Consider the following 24,347-nt stretch of genomic DNA (forward strand, 5'->3'; position numbering starts at 1 on the left):
TTAGGCTGTGTACACACCAGAATGTTAATGTGCATGGCAGTTTCACAGATCCAGTTTTGCTATTTGCACTTCTATACACATTGGTCCATACTTGAGCACTTTCAACTGTACTCTCAATATTTCCTGTCCGCAGTGCTTGTTCGGATGTATTTGCACTGTGTGATGTTGTTCCCTCCCCTCAATTAGTACTTCCCACTCTCCTAGAGGTCCATTACTGCTACCACTCTTTGCTTCATTCATCCACAGAGCATCAACAAATAATATGGGACAACTCCCCAGTGAGCTAATTGTTTGTTTGTCCGTTTAACCAATACAAAACCTGATCTTCTCAGGCATGGAATGAGATTGCTATTTAGACAGTCTGCCTTCCTTTTTTTTTTTTTTTTAAACCAATCAGATTTATGTGGGTACCTGGAACAGGATGCTGTTTACTGTCTTCAATAACTCATCAGTCAACTGCATTAGCTTCAGGAATTTCTCATCACTGTAATTGAAGCGTTCACCAAATGTTAAGATGCAGATTACATTATTCACTGCATTGGCTAGAAGGATTTGTGGATTAAAGGGGTTACCTGTTTTAGGAGTAGATTAAAAAGATTATAGATATTTCACAATCTTGTTTGACTGTCATTATACACATATTGCTGCACAAATATAGACAGTGGTTGTGTCCAGATGGTCAGTATTTTGGGACAGGGAAGATTAAAATAGTACATACATTTTGTAAAACAAAAAGTGACAAGTGCCCAACCCCTTTTCACTATAGGTTCTGCAACCTCTTAGGATCACTCTTGCCTTTAGGATTTCCCCTGAATGGGCTATTTTGAGATGCCACCCCTAAACATTGTTTTCTGGGTTGGCTGTGATCACTCTTTGTGTCCATCTCATCATCTCCGATCTTCTTCTTGTTGTTATGTGCCTTAAAGTCGACTACGACTTATGGCGACCCTATGAATCAGTGACCTCCAAGAGCATCTGTCGTGAACCACCCTGTTCAGATCTTGTAAGTTCAGGTCTGTGGCTTCCTTTATGGAATCAATCCATCTCTTGTTTGGCCTTCCTCTTTTTCTACTTCCTTCTGTTTTATCAAGCATTATTGTCTCTTCTAGTGAATCATGTCTTCTCATTATGTGTCCAAAGTATGATAACCTCAGTTTCATCATTTTAGCTTCTAATGATAGTTCTGGTTTAATTTGTTCTAACACCCAATTATTTGTCTTTTTCACAGTCCATGGTATGCACAAAGCTCTCCTCCAACACCACATTTCAAATGAGTTGATTTTTCTCTTATCCATTTTTTTCACTGTCCACCTTTCACATCCATACATAGAGATTGGGAATACCATGGTCTGAATGATCCTGACTTTAGTGTTCATTGATACATCTTTGCATTTGAGGACCTTTTCTAGTTCTCTCACAGCTGCCCTCCCCAGTCCTGGCCTTCTTCTGATTTCTTGACTATTGTCTCCATTTTGGTTCATGACTGTGCCAAGGTATTGATAATCCTTGACAAGTTCAATGTCCTCATTGTCAACTTGTAAGTTACATAAATCTTTTGTTGTCATTACTTTAGTCTTTTTGATGTTGAGCTGTAGTCCTGCTTTTGTGCTTTCCTCTTTAACTTTCATCAGCATTCGTTTCAAATCATTACTGGTTTCTGCTAGTAGTATGGTAGTTTTCACGGCTGGCTGCTCCCAGGCCCTGAAGCCCTCCAGCAAGATGGAATTAGATTCTGGGAGCCAGGTCTCCTGGAGACATACAATGTCAAAGGACTGGAGATATATTCTTGGTCCCCCAGCTTGTTGTACCATCCTGCGATATTCCACGATAATAGATTTAAAAAATTTGACTGACAGGGATTATCATCCAAGGGATCCTCCCTTGGGGGTGCCGAGGACACTGCTGTGGGCATATCGCAGGGTGTCTTGATGGACAGCAAACCCGAAGAGGTGGGAAGTTTGAAGTTAGTCAGCTGTTGCTTCTGCCCTGTAAAAGTAATCACTGGGTTGGTCAAGCAGGGGTGAGTATCATCAGGGGGAGAAAGGACAATCTCCGGGCTATGTCTTAGGTCGGCCCTGGGAAAAGTATAAATGCTCGATTTCCGTCTGTGGGGCTTGGTGGAGTTCTTGGGTGGAGGGTTTTTCCCTGGTCATTTTGAAAAGCCCTCCATGGGGGTAATGATCTCCAATGATGGGCTAAGCCTGCTCACATTGGAGATGATAATCCCTGGATGGATGTGGGATATGCCCAGGGGGGCCTGTCCCTTCCCTGGGGAGCCCAATTCCCAACTCTCTAAAAAGCGCATGCCAGTCCACGAGGGACAGGCAGATGGTTTAACATTCTCGATATTTAGGTTAGTTTCCTCTTTAGATAATTGGACAGATGGAGGCAGTCCCTGGCCTTGCGGACTCCTCTCGTTTTCTTGGTGGACGGCTGCCGCCGCTAGCTGACCCTCTTGCGATTGTCTTGGCATAGTATGGCTAAGTTGCTCAAGCTGTAGCTTTTCCAGATGCCTTATTAAAAGGTCCGGTTTCCTAACAATTTCAGATTGTTCTTTAGCAGGTAAAGCTAGAAAGGATTCCACCAACTGCTTTTCTTCGTTGTCAAAGGGTGGTGTCATCCCGGGCATTGGGCACCTTGCCTTTGAAGGTGTTAGCGCTATCGGCAAGCCGACTCCAGCTTGAGGAGGGGACCCTAGCCCAGGGGCAGTGGCCACGTCTGCCTGGACAGGCAATACAAAGGGCACAAAGCCCTGCTCACATTCCTGGGGGTATGGAAACCTTAAAGGCCAAGGAGGCATCATGTTCTCAAATAGTCTATGAACCTTAATCCCGCTTGATACAAGATGGTCTCTGCAGGAATAGATTATGTTAGAAAAGCTCGGGTCCCCAAAGGTGACCACTGCCCGCGCATTTCTGTCATTGTAATACAGATATTTGACAGAGACAATGTCCGACGAATGAAGCTGACTCAGGAGGACTGGATTCACAATGTCTAGGAGATGGAGTTTGCGCTTAAATTGTGATGCAAACCCTGCGGGTTTAGGATAGTTTGTCAATACCAGCTTGCACCGATTCAGGACTAAGTTCCAGTGGGCAGAAGTATTGTCTTTACGCCCCCTGGCAGCTGTGCTATGGCCCTGCGAGGGAGGCTTCTTACCGGGGGGTGGAGCTCCTGAGGCTTGCGCTGTCATGACTCGAAACGGCTCTTGGGCTGGTTGCAGTGAAGAAAAGGGTGTAGGGGAAGTACTTGTATCCTGAAGAAATGGGAAAGGGGCGCTGGCGATTTCCCTCTGCCTGGTTCTCTTGGTGGGATTTAGGATAGGACTCCGCGCCTGTGGCCCATCCAGTAGCCGAAACAACCGGTTGAACCTCATCTTGTAGCGAGGAGGTTTAGAGTTTTTAACGTTTTTACTTTTCTTAGCAATATTTCCACATTGGCTACTCGCTCTCTTGCTAGTTGTTAGATGACTGGATTGAGTTTTGGTGGGCATCATTTTGGGGAGTGGATTAGGCATGGTTTGAGAGCCTGCGTTACGCTGTCTATAGCTGGCAGCCACATCCCCAGTGGGCTTTTGGAAAAATCCCACCAGGGTAGTCAGGAGACTGTTGCACTCCATAAGAAAAGATTTTACACAGACAAGGTCTTCCGATAGCAAGAGAAGCCATCCCTCGAGAGATATTTTGGTGGTTGGGGGTTTAGGTGGGAGGTCAGAAGGGTCTGTAAGTGGCTGCTGGAGTCCACTGCAAGTTGGCAGTTCATTAGGTCGGCTGCCCAAGTGATCCTTCAAATTGAGCTCATTTCCGAGTTGCCGGGGAGTAGAAAAACCAGCCACTGCCAATTCCGTGGCTAAATCCGTCAAAGCAGGGTCCTCCTTTAGGTCAACAAGATTGTAATTTAGGTCCAAGGACCAGTCTAAGTTGACATTTGGGGGAGATAGTATAGTTGTCGGCAACTCTTTTGTTTCTGTATCAAGGTCTCCCTCGGGGAGTGAAAAGAACTGGGTAATTTTAGTCTGATAATCCCCCGCATTTAAAGGAGCCTCAGCAGTACAGGGTGCAATTCCCAACTCCCTATATCATTTCCTGGTAAACACCATGAGTTCAGCGGGTCAGTCAGGTAGTGAAAGAATAAGAACTTGGTGGCAATAGAATAGAGGGCAAACAAGAGAGTTATAAATCTTGAAATGTACAAGAATGGAGACAGTCAAACTGCTAGACGTTAGGAGCTCAGTGTTATATTTAGAGTTAAAGTTCTCTACATTCCTGCCTTGGTGCTTCGTCCGGGATAGGATTGTCTCCGCTCGTAAATCTTCCAAGCTTACAGCACCAGCCAGTTTACTATTTAGTTAGCAAAAACCCGTTTGTTCAAGTGGGGGAGGTATATCAGCTCTTCTTGTCTTTGTACTTGGCTCCTTATCACAGTGGGGGAAGGGAAGAGGCTCTGGCGTCTCTCTGAGTTCTAACTGTTTTCCGTACATGAGCTGACAGCAAATTTCCTCCACTGTCTTTCAGCGGTATTTCCAGCCTCTGTAGATTGTTATAGTTTGAATTCGCTGCCTAAAACAAAGGTGAAGCTTACCCGCTGAAGGCAAAACTTGGCAGTAACCAGAGGGTGTTTGAAAGCACATCCATAGCCGATGCCATCTTCCGCCGGAAGTCCGCTTTTAAATAGTTAGGTATCTTATGTACCCTTGGGAGCAGGGTCCCAGCAAGGTCTCTAGGTCTCCAGCATCCTACGAGCTAATCAGAAAGAAAAGGAAGTAGTATGGTATCGTCTGCATATCTTAAATTGTTGATATTTCTCCCTCCAGTTTTCACACCTCCTTCATCTTGGTCCAATCCTGCTTTCTGTATGATATGTTCTGCATATAGATTAAATAAATAGAGTGATAAAATACATCCCTGTCTCACATGCTTTCCGATGGGGAACGAATCGGTTTCTCCATATTCTATCCTTACAGTCGCCTCTTGTCCAGAATATAGGTTGCGCATCAAGACAATCAGATGCTGTGGCACCCCCATTTCTTTTAAAGCATTCCATAGGTTTTCATGATCTACACAGTCAAAGGCTTTGCTGTAATCTATAAAGCACAGGGTGATTTCCTTCTGAAATTCCTTGGTCCATTCCATTATCCAACGTATGTTTGCGATATGATCTCTGGTGCCTCTTTCCTTTCTAAATGTAGCTTGGACATCTGGCATTTCTTGCTCCATATATGGTAAGAGCCTTTGTTGTAGAATCTTGAGCATTACTTTACTTGCATGGGATATTAAGGCAATAGTTTGATAATTACTGCATTCCCTGGGATCTCCTTTTTTTGGAATTGGGATGTATATGGAACGCTTCCAGTCTGTGGGCCATTGTTTAGTTTTCCATATTTCTTGACAAATTTTAGTCAAAATTTGGACAGATTCAGTCTCAGTAGCTTGTATCAACTCTATTGGTCTGCCATCTGTTCCTGGTGATTTGTTTCTTCCAAGTATTTTAAGAGCAGATTTCAGCTCACATTCTAAAATTTCTGGTTCTTCATCATACGGTTCCTCCATGAAAGAATCTGTCATTCTGGCATCTCTTTGATAGAGTTCTTCAGTGTATTGCTTCCATCTTCCTTTTATTTCATCTCGGTCAGTCAATGTGTCCCTGTGACGCCCTTCCCTGGCTCTCCCTGTCAGGTTCCCACCTGCTTGTGGCTACTGCCTTTCACTAGGCACCACCAGGGACACCACCAGTCCGGAACGTCCTTTATATGGTTTCTCACTCCGCTCTAGCACAGATCTCACTAGATCCCACTGCTAGGCAACACCACCAGTCATGTCCTGTAACCAATACTCCCAGAGACTTTGCCTGAGTCTCTCTCTAGCTGGTTACTTTTGCGACTGCGTGCTTATGCTGTTCCCAACCCCCTTGTATCTTTATATAAAAAGCATACAACTCTGGGTTGCTCTGGATACTTGACTTGTTACAATTCCTCCCTTCACCGCTGCCACCATTAGATACTGTTTCTGTTCAGCCTTGGTAATTACCTTGCCCTCCCTTCTGGTCTGTATATTCCCCAGCCAAGGATCAGGCCTTTGGTAAACCAAATAAGTATTTATTTACTAATAACAGGAAATAACGAGATTACTGTAGGAATGTTTCACAAGCGTATGGTTTCATATATATATCCTCTTTAAATATCAGCCAAATCCAATCCAAACTTCCCTCAGAACTCTGCCAACCCACTCAACAACCTCTCTCTCTCAACTCTCTCCTTCCAACCGCCCCCCCGATCACTCACAAACCCCCATTTATACCTTCAGCTAGCCAGCCACTCAGCCAATCATCATCCAGCATACTTCAGCTTCTCACCCATGTACTCCCCCTTTGAAGAGCTTGGAAAAGTTACTTTTTTGAACTACAGCTCCCATCAGCCCCAGCCAGCATGGCCACTGGATTGGGCTGATGGGAGTTGTAGTTCAAAAAAGTAACTTTTCCAAGCTCTGCGGCCCTTTCTCTCTCAGTCAATTACCATACATTACCCAATAGACCGGCACTTACCATATTTACAGATGCTAACTTACAGGAACATCACAGTGCCCCTGTTGTTTATTCAACATCCCTACTTGTGGTTTAAATTTCCCTTTCATTTCTCTAATCTTTTGGAATAGGGCTCTTGTTCTTCCCTTTTTGTTGTCCTCTTCTATTTCTATACAATAGCTATTGTAATAGTTCTCTTTGTCCCTACATACTAGTCGTTGTATTGTTGCATTTAGGGTTCTGACTATGTTTCTATCTCCTTTTGCTTTTGCTTTCCTTCTCTCTTTAACCATTTTAAGAGCTTCTTCAGTCATCCATTGAGGTCTTTCTCTCTTTTTAACTAGAGGTATTGTCTTTTTGCATTCTTCCTTGATAATGACTCTGACTTCACTCCATAGTTCTTCTGGTTCTCTGTCAACTAAGTTTAAAGCCTCAAACCTGTTCCTTATTTGATCTTTATATTCTTCTGGGATGTTATTTAAATGGTATTTTGGCATTATGATTGCTTTGTTCTTCTATAACTTTACTCTGATTTTCGATACGACCAGTTCATGATCTGTACCACAGTCTGCTCCTGGTCTTGTTTTCACAGAAAGTATGGAACTTCTCCATCTTCTGCTACCAATTATATAATCTGTTTGATTCCTATATTGACCATTTGGTGATGTCCACGTGCAAGAAACAAATTATTGGCTTCACAGAATTCAATAAGTCTCTCTCCTGCTTCATTTCTGTCTCCTAAGCCCCATTGCCCCACAATTCTTCTCTGTTCCCTACTTTTGCATTCCAGTCCCCCGTGATCATCAGCACATCTTGTTTTGGTGTGTGATCAATTTCTTCCTCTACGTCTGCATAAAATCTCTCCAATTCCTCTTCTTCTGTGTTTGCTGTTGGATGATGGTTATGTTAATAGGTTTCCTGTTAAATCTCATTGATATCACTCACTCAGACCTTGCATTGTAGCTCCTAATTGCTTTTGCTACATCACTTCTCACTATTAAAGCAATCCCAGTTTCTTCTTAATTTCTCATTTCCTGCATAAAATATTTTGTAGTTGCCTGATTGAAAATGTCCCATTCCCGTCCATTTTAATTCACTCACGCCAAGTATTGTAATGTTGATATGTTCCATTTCTTGCTTGACAATTTCTAATTTTTGCTGGTTCATGCTTCTCATATTCCATGTTCCTATTGTGTGCGTCGTACAACTCTGGACTCTCCTTTCGCATCTGTGCACATCACCATCTGGGCTTCCTTTCGGCTTTGACCCAGCTGCGTCATTAGTCACAGCGCTACTCATACTTGTCCTTTGTTCTTCCTCAGTAGCTCAGTGAGTGTCTTCTGACCTGGGGGTCTCATCTTCCAGCACTCTCTCGTGTTGCATTTTGGATACTCTGTTCATAGGGTTTTCGTGGTAAGAGATATTCAGAGGTGGTTTACCATTCCCTTCCCCTGAGTTTGGATGCATCTTAGTCTGGTGTCTCAGCTTTGACCATTCCGCCTTGGGTGCCCCTGCTAGTTTCTTCAACACTCTCAAACCCCCTCACCACGTTAAGGTGTGCATCCTAGAGGAGGCTTTCAAAAATGGCTTTCAAACAGCTCTACTCAGCTCTTAGAAATTGTAATTTTTGAAGGTTCAAACAGCAGCACTGGGAGGGAGAAGCTGCCAAGCTGAAGATTTCCTCCCTCCATTTTAACACTGTTTTCAGCAGAAACCACTTCCCCTTCCTGGAGCAAGATGTGCTTGCACTGCCCATTTGCTGATGGGGGTGGGATTGTGCTTTGCCCCAGCAAAGGAACAGTCAGGAGCTCATACTAAGCTCCTGATTCTTCTGCTGAAGCCCTTACTTGCCTCACACCTGATGTCATGTATGATGTCATAGATGGCATCAGTTGTAGGCTGGGTGTGGCTTGCCCTAAAAGGCCAGATGGGGAGGCATCTTGGCCCACGTTTGGCCCACGGACCAGAGATTCCCCACCCTTAGGTGCATTACAAATGGCATCAGCATTCAAAAAAGCAGGCAAATCAGGATGAATGCTCATTAAAAAGGTTGTCTGTAGGAACCATACATGAGGTATCCATATTCAAAGATATACTTTGGCCGTGGCCTGGTGATTGCAACTTTTATTAGAGAAACAGAGATATAGTGTACAGAGTTATTAGATAATTATATAGATATAGATATAAATCTAATAAATAAAAAAGAGAGCACAGAAAAAGGGGTTTTTGACGTCATGGTTCAATGTGGAGAGAGATAAAATTGCCCCAGATCACCCCAATTTGCCTCTAGCACAGACCAGTTGCACACCCATAATGGTTACCAGGTTCTTGAGCAGTTTTTTTGGGGGGGGGGTAAAAAATGAGGTGCCAGTACTCCTGTCTTGATGAAAGTGCTGTGGGTGCCAGCACAAAATGGTTGCCAATGGTAGCCAAAAAAAGAAAGAGGAATTAACACTCTGTACCAGTGAGTTCTATCACAAAAAAGCCCTACACGTTATCATCTCCCTCAAATCCATAGAAATGAGCCACACCTTCTTTCTGTTCGAACTCTGAGCACAAATATTGGGCTTCCTCAGTTATGTTCTGTTCCAGTGATTTCTTCCCTACTCCAAAACGTTTCCAGGTCAAATGTAAGAATTTTTTCTGCTCCTTCCAGCCACGACTATAGCTTGCAAAGAACAATCCTAAAGGGATTGGAAAGAAATTTGAGTCAGTCAGCTTCTTGACATCATATTGTTTGGCCTCATTGTCTCCTAGCTGTCTTACTCTTTAAATTTATTATTATTATTATCAACTTTATAACTGAGACACTCTCAGTAGTCACCAATACTAAACAGTGGGTTGTATCCACCTAAATTCTACTCAGAGTAGACCCACTGAAATTAATGAAACTAAGTCAGTCATGTCCATTAGTTTCAAAGGGTCTACTCTATGTCTAGCACTGGATACAACCCAATGCACTCTTAAAATAAATAACTCAATATTTAAATTTACGAATCAATATTTAAATTTATGAATTAATATACATAGCTTAAACCTTTTCAAACTTTTGGGTATGTTCCATATAGCCAACAACCCTCTTTTAATACCCCATCAAGTTAATCCAATTAATATCCCAATTAATATTGCTAAACTTCACAATCTCAGCATCACTGGTCAACCCCATTAGATATGCAGCATATCTGCCATTTCCCACCAGCACTCAGTCTTCTCTTCTACTTTCATCATTTTGATCCACCATGGATGGGGCCATATGCCATCTTGCCAGTATTTTAAATGAAACCACTGGTAACTTTATGAGATAAACCCTTGCTTTGTCTTTACAGCCACTGCTAGATCATACAGAACCTGCCTTTACAGAGAAAGGACAGTAGCCCACTGTTATCTCTTCCAACTGGCAGTAGCTCTCTGGGAATGTGTGCAGGAGTGTGTCTTAGTGCTGCTGCATTTGGATGGTCCAGGCAGGGATTAAACCTGGGACCTTTTGCATTACCACTGAACTATGGCTCCTTTCATAGAGACCCTTGCAAAGAATATTCCAAAAGGAAATGGGGAGGAAGAGAAGGAATAATTCAACCATCTTCCAAGTGAATAAGTCATTAGACTTATTTGAGAGAAATTATGGCATGACATTCAGATTTATACTTCCCTTAGTATTTCAAATTTGTTTTCTTGGCTCCCAGTACAAACTTGTATTGACAGAGAGTTTACAAGTGCACATTACTTACTTTCCCCAGAAGGGTAGCCATGTTAGTCTTTTGCAGCCAGGGTACAGGTCCATTACATGAATTTACATATGCTGATGTATATTTATATATACATGTTTTGACTTTTCAGCAAGCTAAGATGGCAGGTGGTTGGGGGTCTCACTGGTACTATGGTTTGTAGCATGCCTTAGAGGCCCTTAAGCAAAGTAACTTTTTAAAAAAAATAAAAATGGGCAGGCAGGGAAGGGGCAGGAGATCTGGAGCCCAGCACAAAAGACCCTGCCCCTCGAGACTATCCTATAACAATCCCCCTAGCTGCAACAAAAATGACAATGAGTTTTGTGGCACTAAAGATTAACAAATGTATTATGGCATGAGCTTTCATGAACTACAGTTCACTTCATCACATACCCTTGCATGCAGGCCTGGTGGTCCTTTCAACACTGGAACCTGAGTGATTGTGACAGGTGTCTATCATTTTAATGCCCCCAGAATGCCTCTGGGCCCCTGACATAGCATTGTCCCAAAGTGCCATTATAGCTGTGTACACACCATACATTTAAAGCATTAGGGGCTACTGCCCCTGATTGCTTAGCTCACCAACCCTGCCTACTGACACCAAAGCCCCCCTTCGTCCCTACACATGGCCAGAGCTCTCCCTTCCTCCACCCCACAGGGCACCATAACTCCCTCCTTTCCCTCCATGGGTTGCCATGGCTGGCCCCACCCACACATTGTGGCTGAGATTCAGGCTGTGACTTGTGGCCTCTGGCCTCCCACTCAGCCACTGCTGAGTTCCGAGCCATGCTGCCACTAGGTTCCAGGACACTTGGTCACCACCAGGTTCTGGGCCACCCTACCATTACTGGCTTTCTGCAGCTGCTGGTGTGCCTTCTTGCTAGGAAGGGAAGGGAAGGATGGCCGAGTCCACCACCAGGAGGAGTGATGCCAAGGATTTTGCTGGCACTGACCCAGCACATGGCAAAATAAATATACTTTAGCAGCCAGGCAAGCAAAAAGAGAAAAGAATGTATTGTGAAAGAAAGTGCCATCAGCTCAATTGGAGCAGCAACTCAAATCTGATTTTCCTCTATCTGTTTTTTGAGCAGTAGCACATGGAGATGTTTGACAAATAGTGTCACTGTCACCAGATGTAGTTTATAGTCCCCTTTTCATGTTAATCACATAAAGGTGTTCCACACAACTGAAGTGCGGCTGTACTGCTGACTGCATTCCCAATATGTTGCCTGTCCTCCTGGCTCCCCCCCCCCCCACACATATAAAATCAAGACCCGGAAGGTGAACCAGCTGCACTCATGTGGAAGCTCCTACATAAGCTTGGGAGTCCTGTGCAATTGGAGCTTCTGATATGTGGAGGAGCCCCCATGAATATAGCAGACTCTCCCTTCAGACCTTTGCTCAGCATATGAAGATTGGGGTATGGAGCCAGGGCAACAGGCATAAGATCAGGGGTCAAATGCAGACCAAGCAACTATTACATTGAAATAAGAAAGAAAGAAAGAAAGAAAGAAAGAAAGAAAGAAAGAAAGAAAGAAAGAAAGAAAGAAAGAAAGAAAGAAAGAAAGAAAGAAAGAAAGAAAGAAAGAATGAATGAATGAATTTATGCTATATCAAACTGGGGGTGGTGGTCACTGGCTATCAAGACTTTCTCAGAGTCCACAGTCTCCTGCCTCTCCACGGGTCCTGTCAGCAGGTCAGTCAGAGTGGTCACTTTCCGAGGCAAAATTTCCAGGACCCAAGCTCTTCAAACTCCACTTCCTGGAGCAAATCCTGCAGACCACCAGCTCCACTCCTCGTTGGTTTGCCCTATGCCCCTTGCTCCAAACTCTTCCCTTCCTGTCTTTGTGCCCATTAGCCTCTGTGCTCCTTCACTTATCTGCTAGATGGCTGTTCTCTTGTTGCTTTCCTGGTCTCCTGTCTGAGTCTTCTCCATGGTCACTCGCCATACATCCATTGGTTCTCCCTCCTGGTTTGCCTCAGCCTCTGCTGCCTGCTTTCCTCTACCATCACTTTCTTTTCTCCTGCTTCCTGTGTCTCTCTCCTCCACTTTCCTTCCTGCTCAGCTATTTGGGCTCTCTTTGATCAGAGGCTGGAGCAACTTCCCTATGAGGAAAGGCTAAACCTGGTTGGCAAAAGGAGGACCTGGTAGAGGTTTACCAAAATTATGTGTGGTATGGAGAAAATGGATTGAGAAAAATTTCTCCTATCATTATTATAATTTGATTTATATACCACTTAATTGCCAAGATGGCTTTTAAATTGTTTACAAGTATAAAACCTATTACAATTATAACAAGCACATAATTAAAACACACAATAAAACAATTTTATAAAAACATTAAAATAAACACCCACAATTAAAATGTGCAATAAAACATCGCTTCTCGGCCTTTTGGCTAAGATCAAGTGTAGTAATAAAACAAGCCCATTAAAACAGGATACCAAAACAGTTACAATGGCAATTAAAGCAGCTAAAACATGAGCTTCAGGTCAGGAGATCAGGGGAATACTTCTCTAAAGAGGTGTGTCTTCAAGAGCTGGTGGGCTAGCCTCTTGTATTTCAGAACTAATACTGTAGCTCTTGGTCATCCAAGAAAATTGATTGGCAGTAGATTCAGGACAGACAAAAGACAACATTTCTTCATGCAAAACAACTGAATTTATGGAATTGAATGCAACAGAATGTGGGGATGCCCCCTAATTAGGGATGGAAAGTTCTGTCCATTTCAGTTCTCTGTTTCTCATTTTTCCATGTTAAATTCAGTTCTCTACATTTCTGCAGCAATCTCCGAATTTTTTAAAAAAAATCCTCATGAAAATTCTCCACCATTTTAGTGCTAATTTCTCCAAATAAACACATTTTTGTAGGCAGTGTTGACAAAGGTAGACATTTGTGCAAGCTATTTCTCATCACATCATGCCTTTTTGCCTGTTATTTTCACTCAGATATTCATTTGTATGCACACTTTCCCTAATACATGCATTTCTGTAAATATTGTTTAGTTGGCGAACTGGATCACAAAATTCTAATAAATGCAAATTTCAAAGGATGGCTGTGTTTCGGTTCTCATATTGTTTTGTAAAGTGCAAATTTGCTAAATTCTGCTTGAAATGCGAACTGAATCAAAATTCTCACCCATCTCTACCCCTAGTTTAGTTGGCTTTAAAAGGTGTATAGATGAATTCATGGAGGACAACTGGATGCATATGAGTAACTTTGGACACATCATGTTATGCGGCAGCCAACTCTGAAGGGACAGGAAGGGGGGAGGCATGAACTTCAGGCGCCTCCGCAGTCAGAAGAAGCAGAGTTGGGGATTGTTGTGTCTGAGCAGGATCGTGAGGGAGGGGGGCAGCCTGCTCTCCAACCCTTTCCCATGAGTAACGCCCTTCCCGAGGAGCCGAGCGCACCGCCCCCAGTTGTTGCAGAGAACTTGCGGGTGGAAGTTTCAGAGGCAGTGCCAGCTCCTCCTTTCTCAAGCAGTTCCCAGGAGGATTCCAATGAGGCACCGCCTCTTGACCTCGAGCCTGTTGCTCGGGAGCAGGTGTCTTTGGATGAGCAGTTAGAGGCGCCTCCCCTGTCTCCTCGTACCCGCTGCCATGAGAAACGGACCGGGCAAAGACAGGAGTTACGAAGAAGTCAGCGATTACGTTCAAAAACATTTCCTATATAAGCCTGCTGCCTCGGGGGGGGGGTTCGCTGAGTCAACTTCCTTCACACGTTGCAGAGCATGTCTAGAGTATAGTTAGGGACTTTAGTGAGTTAGCATAGGTATCCTATGAAGCGCAAAGCTTTTGATGTATCCATTACTCTAATAAAATGAGATTTACTTGCACACACGCTCCAGCCTCATTCTATCGGCTCTGGGCAGGACAGTTTGACTCAGCGACCATCCCTACTTGAGCCTGTTCCCATGGCGGATGACATGGACCAGAACGGAGCAAGAGGGGGAGTACCTATCACCATGGAAGCCTTGTATGCCAAGATCCAGAACCTCCGAGTGACTACGCAAGCCCTACAAACCGAGAACCAAAACCTCCAAGCCACAACGCAAGCATTGCAAATGGATAACCAGAATCTCCATGCCTTGGTTGCCCAAGTCCAGGCTGCGCCTCCAGGGGCGGTAGCCCCAGTGAAGTCTCCAGTGGGGCTCCCCATACGATACGGGGGCCAGAGTGAACAGTTTGCCACGTTTCTAGCCCAGTGTGAGTTGTACATTCAAGTGCGCTGAGCCGAGTTCCCAACTGACGACGCAAAGGTGGCGTTCGTCATCAGTTTATTGGAAGGGGAAGCAGCAAAATGGGCCACCCCGTATTTGATTCGCAACGACCAGATATTGTGCCAGTTTGACGCTTTCAAGAATGCGATGGGGGACATGTTCCGAGACCCCCAGAGGAAAGAGACAGTTGCTCGCCAGTTAGGGACCCTGAGACAGGGAAAGGGGTCTGTAGGGCAATACACGAATGCTTTTCGCATTTTATCTCAGGAGACGGAGTACAATGACCCAGCCTTGATGTACTTCTACAGAAATGGACTGAGTCCAGAAGTGTTGGATGAACTGGCGTGCTCCACACACCCCGACTCACTGAGGGGTTTGATTCAACTGAGTTTACAGATAGACAGCTGCTTAGAAGGAAGGAAGTTGGAGCAAAAAATGGAGACTTCACGGAGTCAGGTTGCGGCTCTGCTGCCCCGGGCGTGCCCCGTGCCCGATCCTGGCATCCCTACTGTCTCGGGAGAGGAGCCCATGCAGATAGGGGGGGCTAGACCGAGGTTGACAGAGGAGGAGAGGGAAAGACGCCGGAGGGAAGGACTGTGTCTTTATTGCGGAAAGTCGGGACACCTTGCCAGAAATTGTGCAGCCAAAACCGGAAGATCCCAGCCGCCAGAAAACTTCACATCCCAGCTCTCGTAGAAGCTAGAGAGTTGGGGGGTGCTACAGATACTGAGCCTCCGTTACGACCGCTCCCATCTCAAGGGGCCCTTCTGTTGCCTATTTGCATCACACTATCCTCAGGCGAGAGCTTCCCAGCCAAGGCCATGATAGACAGCGGAGCATCTTCTTGTTTCATAGATCGAGAGTTGGCGCTACACCACGCTATTCCCACAAGAGAATTGAGCCAGCCGTTGGCAGTGGAAACTATAGATGGCTGGCCTCTGAAGTCTGAGGGGGTGACTAGGGTGACTGAGTCCGTGGAAGTGAAGGTCCCTGGGCATTGGGAAGACCTGTCGTTCTATGTGGCTTCTTTACCGCATTTCCCGGTGGTGTTGGGTATGCCCTGGCTGGTTAAGCACCACCCCACAATCTTTTGGGATGAAGCTGTGGTGGTTTTTACCTCCAAGTACTGCCATCAACATTGCCAGCCTGAAGAGGAGCCACAGGTGTTGGCAGGAATGTCTTCCCCTGGGGAGATAACTTTGCCCGCCAAGTATGGTAGTTTTCGGGAGGTCTTTGATAAAAAGGAAACGGAGCAACTCCCTCCTCACCGACCCTATGATTGTGTCATTGATTTGCTGCCTGGAGCACGCATCCCCGTCAGGCAGATCTACTCTCTATCTGAACCAGAGTTGGCAGCGTTAAGAGAGTTTCTGGACTCCAATTTGAAGAAAGGCTTCATTCGCCCTTCACAGTCCCCAGCTGGTGCCCCCCTGCTGTTTGTGAAGAAGAAAGGGGGGGAGCTCTGTCCTTGTAATGATTATAGGGCTCTAAACCAGATCACTATCCCCAATAGTTATCCGCTGCCGCTCATTAGGGAAATGTTGGAGAGGTTGTGTTCTGCCAAGATTTTCACAAAACTGGACTTGAGAGGGGCTTACAACTTGGTGAGGATTAAGGCAGGTCATGAATGGAAAACGGCTTTTCAGACTCGTTATGGTCAGTTTGAGTATTTAGTAATGCCCTATGGGCTGTCAGGAGCACCTGGAGTCTTCCAAAGTTTCATGAATGACATCTTCCGGGACTTTGTGGACCGCTTCATGATAGTTTATCTGGATGATATTTTGATTTACTCAAATACTCCCGAAGAACATGACTTGCATGTGCATGCAGTGCTGCAGAAGTTACGGGAGCACCATCTTTATGCGAAGCTGGAAAAATGTGGGTTTGACCTAACCATGTTGGACTTTCTGGGGTATCGGATCTCTCCAGCAGGAGTAGAAATGGATCCAGAAAAAGTTCGTTGTGTACTCACGTGGCAACCCCCCAAGACCAAGAAGGATTTGCAACGCTTCTTGGGCTTTGTGAATTACTACCGTCGTTTCATAGCCAACTACTCCCATCAGACCGCACCGCTCACGGATTGCCTGAAGGGCTCAGGACCTTTCAAATGGACAGAAGCTGCACAAGAGGCTTTTGAGAGCCTGAAACGATGGTTTGCGACCGAACCCATACTACAGCATGCCGACCCGGCGCTCCCTTTTGTAATAGAGTCAGATGCCTCGGATGTCGCGATCGGAGCGGTTCTTTTGCAACCGACCCAGAAAGGGGGAGAGCTGATGCCTTGTGCCTACTTTTCCAGGAAGCCAACCGCCTCTGAACAAAACTACACTGTGTGGGAAAAGGAGCTGTTGGCCATTAGAGATGCCTTTGAAGCCTGGAGACACCATCTGAAAGGGGCGCAGCATGAAATCGAGGTGCGCACGGACCATTGTAATCTAGAGAGTCTTCATACCGCCCGCAAACTCAATCAGAGGCAAGTGCGTTGGGCTCAGTTCTTCGCTCGGTTCCACTTCAAAATTCATTATATCTCCCAAGCACAGAATAAACGGGCTGATGCCCTCTCAAGGAAGCCTGAATTCCTGAGGGATCCCACCCCGAGACCATTACAGTACATAATCCCTCCTGAGCGGGGAGTAGTAGGTGCCTGCCAAGACTCTTGGGAAGCTGAAGTGCGCGAGGCGCAACAACGGGACCCTTTCGTGCAGGAGCAGCGGGTTGATGAGGGAGCATCACCCCAGGCAGAACTGAAGGACCTTATATGGAAGGATGACATATTGCACCATCAGGAAGCTGTTTATGTGCCCCCCGGAGATCTGCGAGTGAGGGTATTACGTCAGTGCCATGACACCCCACGGCAGGCCACTTTGGGGTTTTTAAGACCATTCAAGCTGTCACTTGGGAGTTCTGGTGGCCCAAGGTGAAGAAGGACATAGAGCATTACGTCCGCTCCTGCCCCACTTGCATGAGGGCTAAACATACCACTGGGAAGCCACCGGGGCTACTAGAACCCCTCCCTACTCCAGGAGGGCCCTGGAGAATGATTACTATGGATTTTATAACAGACCTTCCACCTTCGCAGGGGAAAACCACAGTTTTGGTGGTTGTTGATGCCTTCTCGAAAATGGCTCACTTCATTCCGTGTGCAGGACTCCCAAGCGCTCAAGACACAGCTAAGTTGTACGTGCAAAATGTGTATAGGCTGCACGGTCTGCCAGACAGCCTGGTTTCTGATCGGGGCACACAATTCACCTCATGTTTTTGGCAAGCGTTGTGGAAGTTACTGCACAGTGAGCTGAGACTGTTGTCTGCCCACCATCCCCAAATGGATGGGCAGTCCGAGAGGGTCAACGCAGTGTTGCAACAATATTTACGTTGTTTTGTGGGATATCAACAGGATAACTGGATGTCCTACCTGCATTTAGCAGAATTTGCCTATAATAATGCTGTGCATTCACACACGCAACAGACTCCTTTCTTCGCCAATTTTGGATACCACCCCCGAGCCTTCCCTGCCCCAAAAGACAGTCTCTCCGTCCCAGCCGCTGAGGATTATTTACAGGAACATCACGCTATGCAACAGCTACTCCAAGAACAACTAGAACAGGCCAAAGCGGATTACAAACACGCAGCTGACAAGCACCGGAGAGAGGGGGACCCCATACGAGTGGGGGACAAGGTCTGGATCTCTACACGTTTCCTAGCTATGACTGGCCGGTGTCGTAAACTGCAGGATCGGTGTGTAGGGCCCTTTGAGGTGGAGGCACTGATTAATCCCGTGGCTTACAGACTAAAATTGCCGCCCGCCTTCAAGATGCACCCAGTTTCCCACAGGGCGTTGTTGACCAAGGACGCTGGCCCAGACCCTCACCATCTGAGAGTGGAGCCCGCGCCGCCGTCGTTGGTGGAGGGGGAGGAGGAATACGAAGTAGAACAGATTTTGGACTCGCAAAAACGCAGAGGGCATCTTCAGTACCTGATTCATTGGAAGGGGTATGATCCAACCGAACGTTCCTGGGAAACAGAAGAGAATGTGCACGCTTCGACTTTGGTGAGAAAATTCCATGAGGCTTATCCAGAGAAATCTAGACCTCAGGGGTGGGAAGGGTTAAAGCATGGAGGGGGGGATGATGTTATGCTGCAGCCAACTCTGAAGGGACAGGAAGGGGGGAGGCATGAACTTCAGGCGCCTCCACAGTCAGAAGAAGCAGAGTTGGGGACTGTTGTGTCTGAGCAGAATCGTGAGGGAGGGGGCAGCCTGCTCTCCAACCCTTTCCCACGAGTAACACCCTTCCCGAGGAGCTGAGCGCACCGCCCCCAGTTGTTGCAGAGAACTTGCAGGTGGAAGTTTCAGAGGCAGTGCCAGCTCCTCCTTTCTCAAGCAGTTCCCAGGAGGATTCCAATGAGGCACTGCCTCTTGACCTCGAGCCTGTTGCTCAAGAGCAGGTGTCTTCGGATGAGCAGTTAGAGGTGCCTCCCCTGTCTCCTCGTTCCCGCCGCCGCGAGAAACGGACCGGGCAAAGACAGGAGTTACGAAGAAGTCAGTGATTACGTTCAAAAACATTTCCCATATAAGCCTGCTGCCTCGGGTTTTTTTTTTGCTGAGTCAACTTCCTTCACATGCTGCAGAGCATGTCTAGAGTATAGTTAGGGACTTTAGTGAGTTAGCATAGGTATCCTATGAAGCGCAAAGCTTTTGATGTATCCATTACTCTAATAAAATGAGATTTACTTGCACACACGCTCCAGCCTCATTCTATCGGCTCTGGGCAGGACACATCATGAGAAGACAGTAATGCTCAGGGAAACAGAAGGGAGTAGAAAAAGAGGAAGGGCAAAGAAGAGATGGATTGATTCCATAAAGGAAGCCACAGACCTGAACTTACAAGATCGGAACAGGGTGGTTCATGACAGATGCTCTTGCAGGTTGCTGATTCATAGGGTCACCATAAGTCATAGTCGACTTGAAGGCACAGAACAACAACAAACAACATAGTAACAAAATGCAGCAGAACAGTGCTGCATGTTGTGAATGGAAAACAATGCCTACTTACATCCCTCGCACAGAGGAACACATTCATTCTGCCGGGGGGGGGGGGGAATTAGCTTTCAGCCAATGAGTGATATTCACATACCTTCTTTTTTCCTAGCATATCCCAAGGTATGAAGAAAAGGAATCAGTAATCGGTCAAGATAGACATCAGACTTTGGGCCAAATGTCTCCCTGATCAGCTCGTACCCATTCAGCACAACTATATTTGTCCATCCAAGTTGAACAGAGAAGGCCGCTCCAAATTCCTTTCTTTTCTGTTTCACATAACAGGAGAAAGAGAGAATTAGATCTTTAAGAAATTCAAGAAACTGATACATTATACATGTATAATATATCAGTCGTGCTCAAGTTGAACTGTGATGGTCCCCAACCCAATCCCTCAGACAGGGATGGGATACCTGTGGCTCTCCAGATGTTGCTGAACTACAGTTCCCATCATCCTTTGGCCAGGCTGGCTGTGGCTGATAGGAACTGGAGTACAAAAACAACTGGAAGGTCATGGATTCCCCGCCTCTGCCATAGGAGCTGTAGTTTGGTGAGGGTGTTGAGAAGCCTCCAGGTCCCCCTAAAGCTCTCTAGGCCTCCATTAAAAAAAGACAGTCCATTCATATCCCACTGGGAAATGGAATGATTATTAAGTCGGTCTAGTGTAGATTTATTTCTTTAATCTGTGTATATCTCGACTTATAAAAAATTATTTCCGAGGCAGTTTACAAGATTTCCGTGATAAGAGACTCATGGGCAGCAGTGCGGGCAGTATACTGGCATAATTTCTAATCTGTCCTGAGATCCCAACACAAAGTATAAACACAGAAGATTAGCACTCCACCAAACTGATGACCTAGAGAGGAAGATTAATTTCTATAGGCTGCAGAAACCCCCCTTCCCTGATCCTCAAGTCTATGCTGGTGCTGCACTGAGTACCCAGAAGGTCACTGCAGAGGGAGGTCATCTTCTCCAACCAGGTATTGGTACTGCAAATTAGGTCAGCTCCCATCATTATAGATGAAAGAGATTTTATTGCAGACTGATTTGGCATTTATGAACAGAACCAGAAGAACCAAGAGTAAACTGGGATATCTACCAGGAATCACCCAGCTGGGGAATAATGGAATATGGAATAGGCCTGTTGACCCATCCACACCATGCCTTCCCCTGTCCAAGCCCACCTTTATGGGGGTACTCCCCCCAGTCCCCTCCCAGATACAGGATTAAAATCCCAGTGTGCAGCAGCTGTGAAAAAGGCAAATTCCATGCTAGGGATAAGTAGGAAAGGTATTGAAAATAAAACAGCCGATATCATAATGCCGTTGTATAAATCTATGGTGCGGCCGCATTTGGAATACTGTGTACAGTTCTGGTCGCCTCATCTCAAAAAGGATATTATAGAGTTGGAAAAGGTTCAGAAGAGGGCAACCAGAATGATCAAGGGGATGGAGCGACTCCCTTACAAGGAAAGGTTGCAGCATTTGGGGCTTTTTAGTTTACAGAAAAGGCGGGTCAGAGGAGACATGATAGTAGTGTATAAAATTATGCATGGCATTGAGAAAGTGGATAGAGAAAAGTTCTTCTCCCTCTCTCACAATACTAGAACTCGTGGACATTCAAAGAAGCTGAATGTTGGAAGATTCAGGATAGACAAAAGGAAGTACTTCTTTACTCAGCGCATAGTTAAACTATGGAATTTGCTCCCACAAGATGCAGTAATGGCCACCAGCTTGGATGGCTTTAAAAGAAGACTAGACAAATTCATGGAGGACAGGGCTATCAGTGGCTACTAGCCATGATGGCTGTGCTCTGCCACCCTAGTCAGAGGCAGCATGCTTCTGAAAACCAGTTGCCGGAAGCCTCAGGAGGGGAGAGTGTTCTTGCACTCGGGTCCTGCTTGCGGGCTTCCCCCAGGCACCTGGTTGGCCACTGTGAGAACAGGATGCTGGACTAGATGGGCCACTGGCCTGATCCAGCAGGGTCTTCTTATGTTCTTATGAATAAAACAGTGGTATCACCCCAAATCACAGTTACAACAGCAGCCCCAAATTTAACATGCATACCCAGCCAGTCAATCAATCAAATATCTGTTTCCTTACTCTAAGGGCCTCCAGACTTCCCAGAAGAATAAATGCTTTTAGTTTTGTTAAATCTGCCTATCCATCATATATTTTCTGCTCCCAGTGAAAACCCAAAATTGCTGAATGGTAAGGCTCAGAATATACACAGTCATCTGGCCCCTTGGCATTCTTACTCCTTAGGATGAGAAACAGCCTTGTCCACTGAATATTGCCTAAGTAGGATTGGAGACTGATTCCAAACATTGTCCTAATTCCTTCATTGCCCCAGCTCCTGAGTGTACCAAGGAGTTGAATGGGCTTTATTCAGTGGGAAATGGTACTTAGGAGCAAGCATGGCTGCAGCTTGGATCATTTCTATATTCAGACACATTGACCAGGGATGTTACAGAAACTGCACACATGCCAGAAGCTCATCATTCTCAGGAATCCATCAGGATCCATCTATCATGTGTGACAACACTCCACAGATGTATGTTCTCCAGGCTATTATGGAGCTGTTTGTATCTCTGGAACTTACCTGTTCAATATCTTCAAAAATATTGTTGATATCAAATTGCAACAAATTTCCCAAGAAAGGCAAACCGGATGGGCCTGGTGGATAATGGCTCCAGCTCGTCCTTCTCTTCACATGATCAAGCAACAGAACAAAGAGTATGAGAAAAACAATCAGAATTGTAAAATTATTCCAGCAGAATATGATCAGTGTCCATAACCATGGCACCTCCTGCATCTTTTCCCCCCTTCGTTGCTTCCACTCTTGAATTCTTTCCCTGTGAATGTCTTCTTTACTTTGTAGTTGTTCTAATTATATGGGTTATAGAACATCATATCGGTAAGATTTAAATAGAAAGGCAAATTGCCACACCTCTGAAGTCACATCATCTATATAATATATAATTATCTTTGTTATGAGGCAAGGTTTTTCTGAATTTTAAATAGTGACTGGTGCACATTGAACCTTGTGGGATGAAGCTCAGGGCATCTAAAGTGCTAGATAAGCTGCTGCACACCCTGCCCCCCCCTGAAGCTAAAGGAAATGGGAGGAAAGACTAAGACTGTGGGCACATTATTATTATTAATTATTATTATTTATTAGATTTATATCCCTCCCTTCCTCCCAGTAGGAGCCCAGGGTGGCAGTTACTTCACCAGCAGCCAGAGTAGTTGCAGCAAAGCCTTTTCATTGGTCACACCTGGAAGACAAATGGGTTGATCTACCAATCAGGCGTGAAATCTTCCTGAAGCTGATTTAAAAAAATAAATTTAAAAAAATTGCACTCAAGCTGATCTGATCAGAGTTTTAGGGCCTGTCCAAACTCACCCAGATAATCCACATTTTCCCTATTCGCTTTCTGATTGGGTGGTCCCCACTTCGGCTGTTTGTTCACTGTTTTAAATGTAAAGAAAACCGTTGTTTTTGCGCCCACACGTCACACACATTCTTTTCGGGTTTTCCCAAAGTCCCACCTCTAACTCCGCCCCATGAGGCAATTGGTCCGCAAAATATGACATGTGCTCTCCCCCGCTGCAGGGAAGCATACTAACGTGCAGGTGTTTGGATGCAAGAGCAGGAAATTTGAATTTGCTGTTAGGTTTGCAGTTGGGGCAGACTGGTTTAAGTTGCTGTAATGGAGTTTGCAGACTTTTTGTGTCTTGTACAGCTTCATGTACAGTTATTAACTGTCTGCCTTGTGCTGCTGAGGGATGTTTCGCTAGGGCGCAAAATAGTGTGGCACCGGCACTGGTTGTGAAGGATGCTGAGAGTTGTTAGGGCAGCTCTATTCTCCTCAGAGGGCTACAGTCTCCAGAGTTCATTGGAAAGAGGGATTGACTGTTAAACCACTCTGAGAATTGCAGTTCGGAGAGGGGAATAGGGGTCTCCTAACAACTCTTGGCACCCTTCACAAATTACACTTCCCAGGATTCTTTAGGGGAAGCCATGACTGTTTAAAATGGAATAATAGTGGAACAAATGTATGGTGTGAATGTGGCCCTCCCTTTGAAGGTAATGACACACTGCACACCCACCTGAAGGCCTGTGAAAGACAGAAAGAAAAAGGGCTCCATGGAGCCCTATGGGATAACCTACCATATAGGAGAGGCTGGAACATACCAGACATTTGTTTCATTGTACATTTTAATAGTCACTGTTTTTAATGTTTTGATGACATGGTGTATTTTAATTATGTGTGGATATATTGTTTATAATTAGTTTTAATTGATTGTGTTTGATGGATGTTAGCATGTTGATCATGTAAGGGTATCTTTGAGTGAACAGAATATGTATGTTGAGCTCTAGTTAGATGAAGTTGTTATATAGGGGGCTGGGAATTTAATGGTATTGGTTTGTTTAATGGTCTGACTGTTCTTATTGGTAAGATTTAAATAGAAAGACATATTGCCACTTCTGTGAAGTTACATCATCTATATAATACTGAATTTTAAATAGTAAAAATTGCACTGAAGCTGATCTGACCAGAGTTTTAGAGTAAAAAGGGGTAGAGTTTGGCTAGTGTTGTGGGCCCCATTTTCAGAAAAGGGAGGTGGAGACACACTGGAACAGGCACAACAGTAGGTGTGTCTCTATCCTGAGACTAGGGTTGGAAGTGGGCGGTGGGGAGAATGAAGCTGGGCAAGGTAGGAAAAGAGTGTTTCTGTGCATCACAGTGAGAAAGAACACTCGTATCTCAGTATACAGCACAGCAGGCACCAGGCACCTTCTGCCACCAGAGACCAGTACCTGGCTATGGGATTGACCCCT

At 45.3% G+C, this 24,347-nt stretch overlaps 1 protein-coding gene across 2 annotated transcripts in view; it reads right to left on the minus strand.

Moving 5' to 3' along the window:
- Positions 1-22,374, minus strand: part of LOC133390534 (cytochrome P450 2D15-like) — a 30,038-nt gene extending 7,664 nt beyond the window's left edge. The window contains exons 1-4 of one of the 2 annotated variants that reach the window (XM_061639325.1): positions 22,104-22,374; positions 19,600-19,771; positions 9,051-9,203; positions 412-572 (exon numbers count right to left, since the gene is read on the minus strand). In XM_061639325.1, the coding sequence (XP_061495309.1) occupies positions 412-572; positions 9,051-9,203; positions 19,600-19,771; positions 22,104-22,316 (699 nt within the window). In that variant the 5' untranslated portion in view covers positions 22,317-22,374. The remainder of the gene's footprint in view (positions 1-411; positions 573-9,050; positions 9,204-19,599; positions 19,772-22,103) is intronic. The other variant, XM_061639326.1, reaches the window with a different exon arrangement.
- Between the last annotated feature and the right edge of the window lie 1,973 nt (positions 22,375-24,347).

This window comes from Rhineura floridana, chromosome 8 (assembly GCF_030035675.1).
Source record: "Rhineura floridana isolate rRhiFlo1 chromosome 8, rRhiFlo1.hap2, whole genome shotgun sequence".
Lineage (NCBI taxonomy): Eukaryota > Metazoa > Chordata > Lepidosauria > Squamata > Rhineuridae > Rhineura > Rhineura floridana.